A 5610-nucleotide genomic window follows, 5' to 3' on the forward strand; every position below is an offset into this window, starting at 1 on the left:
AAGGTGCCTATGACCCATGGCCATGTCCACCTACTCACCCTATTTCCTCCCTCTCCCTCCAGGAAGAAAATACAGCCAGCCACTCAAAATCAGGCCCTTTATTCAGGATAGAGGTAGAATCCACTGTTGTAATGAAAGTGCCACTGGGGGCACTGAGCAAGGGTCAAAAGTCCAGAGCACCAGTCACTCATCCCTGGAGAACAGTCCTTGCAATAGCCCAATGGTGTCACTACAGGGCTCAGGGCTCAGAGACAAATTAGCTTCAAGGGGGTACAAAGAAGCAAAACGAGGTAGCCATAGGGAAGAGGAGTTCCAGGAACATAAAAAGGGCAGAAGCAGCAAAGACAGCAGGTGTTCACCACTTCTCGCAGCGCCACTGATCCAGCTTCTCAAAACAGAGTGCTTTATGGGCCAACCTGATCATGAAGAAAGAGACAAGGCAAGTTGACTGGCCGGATCTTAGTTCAAACTTCCATCTAGCTTTATCCCCAGGAGGGACGAGGTGGAAGAGTATGGGTGAAAATTACACTTTCCTAGCCAGATGCCAAGGGACACTGAGCCACCTAGTGGAGTAAGGTTCATTTTTTTTAACTCCAAGAAAATTGTAGGGCAGTGGTACAAAGGGCTTGCTTTAGAATTAAATATTCAAATCCAGGTGAAGGAAATCCTGGGTCTCAGCCCTCTATTAGGGAGCACTTGTTAGGAAAATTGCTAAACAGGAGTGGAGTGAGTGAGGCTTGAAAACTGAAAACCTGAGCCTGTTTGATGAGTTTTGTTGTGAAGACTACATTCTAGCTTAAAAGACCAGGAAATAGAGAGAAAGGGGGATGATGCTGGGACTAAAGGGGTGAGAAGAAGGAGGAGAAGGGTAAAGTAGAAAATAGAATGGGGACTCACCAGTAGTTAATTCCTACATTATCCAGAATCTTCTTGACACACATAATGTCATCAGTAAGGTCATCATCCAGGAACTCTGGCAGGAGTTACAGGGGGAAAAATGAGAGAGCTAAGTATTACCCAGAAAGGTAATGAGTTTCCCTCTTGCCTGGTCCTTCTTTGATCTAGAGGCTTATGCCTGTTGCCTTTCTATATGATAAATCCAGTACAATAATGCCTCCCCCTAGGTAAGGACTCCCTTCGCTTCTCTGGGGGCATCTCTAGAAGAATTATCAACTTCATCAACTGACTTACTCTGAAAATGCAGGGTATTAGACTTCAAGATCCCCAAACAGTTCAAATCATCTACGCGTGAACTTTAAGGGACTGTCTGGGGATTTGGTGATAATGAAAAATTCTAACAGCCTCTTACTCAGTACTATCAATTGAAGTCCCACAGTTGATGTGGCGTCCAAGGCAGTGAAGTTAGAGGTGCGCATGACGCCAAAAAAGGAGATTATCCCAGGAGTAGGCTCCAATAAAACACAGGAACATGGTAAAAGTGGTCACTCACTGTCACAGGAGATGCCACAGATGTCCCTTGAGTGAGGGATCTGGTTGTCTCTGCACCAAATTTTATTATTGATCTGGAAGAGTCCATATTCTGTGCTGTCATTGTTATTTACTATGGTTTGTGTGTCACAACCACTAGTATGAAATACGGTACAGACCCCTGAAAGAAAGATGAAAAAGAGATATCACAGGGATGTCCACATATAGCATAAATGTGGACAGACAGAAAAAGGCTCTCCAGCCAATCTCCAAATACGGCCAACCACAGAGTATCTTGATAAGATTAAGAGTTCCAAAAAACAATCAGACAATGGGAGAAAGAAGAGATAGGTGAATAAATGTAATAAAAGAGTAAACAGATAAGAGGATTGTTAGATAACTGAGTTAAAAATAGAGAAAAAAAGAGGAGGAAGAGAAGGGTGGGGAAGACAGAAGAAGATGAAGTATGGAACAAAGCAAGATAGCAGAGAACTCACATTCAGGCAAAGTGACGCCTCCATAGCCATCCAGGTCTTTCAGCCTCTGGAACAACTCACATTTTGTTAACTGTTCTGCCTGGATGGCATGGAACAGGATGCCCACCAAGAGCAGAGAGACAAAGGACATCGTTTTGGCTGCTCCCAAGATTCTGAAATGGGGTCACCACACAACTTCACCTCCTTTTATTTGTGGAGAAAGCCTCAGGGGTCCTGGCATCAAGCCCTACATCCAGGAAGAGGATGAAGAGAGACTGGTCATGCCAACAAAGAAACATTTAGCCTGCCAGCTGCCTTCGTAATTTCACCCCATTATTCCCTTCCTTCCCAGAATCTCTAGACCATACTAGGTATTGTTACCTGTCCAGAGAGAGTTACAAGCATGATCCTGTTTCCCATTTGGCTTTGTTTATACCTTTATTTCTTGTAGTGTTGGTTCTAGGAAGCAGGATGTCCCCAACCTACTTCAGGAACAAAGGACGCCTCAGGGGTAATACGATGAAGCAATTAGAAAATACAAAAAGGGTCTATGGCCAACTCCCGCTTCTCCTTAGAGAAATACAGAATTTGGGAGAGGAGTGTATATCATCACTTGTCATGGTTCCAAGATCAGAGCTGCCACTTGCCCAGTCGACCCAGGCATGAAACAAAGGAAGAATTCCTTGATATGCCAGTTCGTGGCTGAGGGCTCAGGAATAGAGATAGAATATGGCAACATAGACTGAGAATTAGATATAACGTGGACCCAGAGACTTCCTATGTCACGAAGATGGAGAACTTGAAAAGCGTGTATGACAGTATCTAGCTACCCTATGAGCTATTATCAGCCTCCCCACATCCAACCACCACTACCACTAAATTGTAAACCTAAAAGTAATAACTTGTAACAGACTTGTTCATAAACATATAAACTTGTAGACAGCTTCAGAGTTGGCCACAGAAGGTTAAAAAAAGAGTGACCCAAGCCAGTGGGAAGATTGGACTTCCAGCAATTGAAGGTTGGAGTAGTATATATCTGGAGCCTATAAAACAAGATTCTGGATCTGAGCTTTCGGATCAGTATCCTTGAGCAGTAGAGTTTAGGATTAGCTCTGATGATTCCTTTGACTTGCTGGCATCAAGCTTCACGTCACGGTGCCAATAGCTGTTAGCTTCCTTCATGCAGGGGGTCATTCTCTCTACCTCAATGTCTAAACCTGATTTCTTTTTTTTTTTAACATCTCTATTCGAGTATAACTGCTTTACAATGTTGTGTTAGTTTCTGCCGTATAACAAATGGAAACAGCTATAGGTATACATATAGCCCCAAATCCCCTCCCTCTTGCGCCTCCTTCCCACCCTCCTTAATCCACCCTTCTAGGTGGTCACAAAGCACCGGCTGATCTCCCTGTGCGATACATTGCTTCCACTAACTACCTATTCTACATTTGGTAGTGTATATATGTCAATGCTACTCTCTCACTTCGTCCCAGCTTATCCTTCCCCCTCCCTGTGTCCTCAGTCCATTCTCTGTGTATGTGTCTTTATTCCTGTCCCTCCCCTAGGCTCATCAGAACCGTTTTTTTGTTTTTTTTCTTTAGATTCCATATATATGTGTTAACACACAGTATTTGTTTTTTTTCTCTCTGACTTACTTCACTCTGTATGACAGACTCTAGGTCCATCCACCTCATTACAAATAACTCAGTTTAATTTCTTTTTATGGCGAGTAATTTTCCGTTGTATATATGTGCCACATCTTCTTTATCCATTCATCTGTCAATGGACACTTAGGTTGCTTCCATGTCCCAGCTATTGTAAATAGTGTTGCAGTGAACATTGTGGTACATGACTCTTTTTGAATTATGGTTTTCTCAGGGTATATGCCCAGTAGTGGGATTGCTGGATCATATGGTAGTTCTATTTTTAGTATTTTAGGAACATCTATACTGTTCTCCATAGTGGCTGTATCAATTTACATTTCCACCAACAGGGCAAGAGGGTTCCCTTTTCTCCACACCCCCTCCAGCATTTATTGTTTGTAGATTTTTATGTTTGTAAAAATTTTATGTTTGTAAAAATCATTTATTGTTTGTTGATTTTTATTTCATTTTAATGATGGCCATTCTGACTGGTGTGAAGTAATACCTCACTGCACTTTTCATTTGCATTTCTCTAATGATTAGTGATGTTAAGCATCCTTTCATGTGTTTGTTGGCCATCTGTATGTCTTCTTTGGAGAAATGTCTATTTAGGTCTTCTGCCCATTTTTGGATTGGGTTGTTTGTTTTTTTGATATTGAGCTACATGAGCTTCTTGTAAATTTTGGAGATTAATCCCTTGTCACTTGCTTCATTTGCAAATACTTTCTCCCATTCTAAAGGTTGTCTTTTGGGTATTATAGGGTTTTTTTACTATATGATTTTTTTATTGAAATATAGTTGACTTACACTATTATATTAGTTTCAGGAGTACAACATAGTTAATTCAATATTTTTATAGGTTATATTTCATACAAAGTTATCATAAAATATTGACTATGTAACAATTGGCCAATCTTAAGCCTCCTTTTCTAAAGTTCCTGTTCATATCTTTTGCCCACTTTTTTTTACATTGTCTTCTAATTAAGTTGGAAGACTTTTTGGTATATACTACATCCAAGTTCTTCTTCAGATATATTTATTGTAAATATTTTCACTCAATCTATGGCTTGCCTTTTTATTTTCTTAATAGAGCAATTTGAATAAAAGTTTTTTTATTTTGATCAAATCCAATTTATCACTTTTCTCTTTTTTATTTAATGCCTTTTATAGCCCAACTTAGAAATTTTTGCCTACATACTCCAAGTCACCAAGATTTTCTCCTATGTTTTTCTCCAGAAGTGTTATCATTTTATATTTTTCAGTTAGATCTATAATACCTTTGAGTTAATTTTTGTGTATGGTTTGAGATAGGAGTCAGGGTTTGGTTTGGTTTTGTTGTTTTTTTCCCCAATATGGACAGTTGTTCTATAAGTTTTTTTATATATACCCAGTTGTTCTAGAACATTTGCTGAAATGACAAACTCTCTTCTCCCCAACGAATTACCTTGGCATCTTTATCAAAAATCAATTGAAAATGTATGTGTCCATCTATTTCTATACCTCTTACTTTGCCTCCTATAGTGGAAGCATGGAGTCCTAACCACTGGACGGCCAGGGAATTCCCTCCTCCTCTGAATAACACTGATTAATTTTTGAATATTAAACAAATTGTGCATTCCTGAAATAAACCACACTTGCTCATGGCACATAAGCATATTTGTATGTTGCTGGAATTGTTTTGCTAAAATTCTATTGAGGATTTTTGTGTCTATGTTCATAAGGTACATTGATCTGTGATTTTCTTCTATAATGTCTCTGTTAGGTTTTGATATTAGGATTATTCTGGTCTCACAAAAAAAGTTATAAAGTGTTCCCTCCTCCTCTAGCTTCTCAGAGAGTACCTGAAGGGCCAGTATTATTTATTATTTCTTACTTAAAGTTTTATAGAATTCACCAGTGAACTAATCTGAGTCTGGAGTTTTCATAGTGGGAAGGTTTTCAATTGTGAATTTAATTATTTTGTAGATATACAGCTATTCTGATTTTTATTAATTCTTGTGCCAGTTTTGGTCACTGGTATCCTTCAAATAATTTTTCCATTTCATTTAAATTGTCAAATTTAT

The 5610-nt window shown here is 39.4% G+C and overlaps 1 protein-coding gene across 1 annotated transcript; it reads right to left on the reverse strand.

The window, feature by feature from the left end:
- Positions 1–355: 355 nt before the first annotated feature.
- On the reverse strand, positions 356–5171 carry LALBA (lactalbumin alpha). The gene is made up of 4 exons (XM_022572341.2): positions 1926–5171; positions 1451–1609; positions 898–973; positions 356–416 (listed from the first exon to the last, which is right to left on the reverse strand). Exons 1-4 carry the CDS (start codon positions 2053–2055, stop codon positions 356–358), a joined length of 426 nt encoding a protein of 141 aa, XP_022428049.1. The 5' UTR covers positions 2056–5171.
- Between the last annotated feature and the right edge of the window lie 439 nt (positions 5172–5610).

Source organism: Delphinapterus leucas, chromosome 11 (genome assembly GCF_059928025.1).
Source record: "Delphinapterus leucas isolate spDelLeu-1000000601 "Yukka" chromosome 11, BTC_Dleu_Yukka2, whole genome shotgun sequence".
NCBI classification, from domain to species: Eukaryota; Metazoa; Chordata; class Mammalia; order Artiodactyla; family Monodontidae; genus Delphinapterus; species Delphinapterus leucas.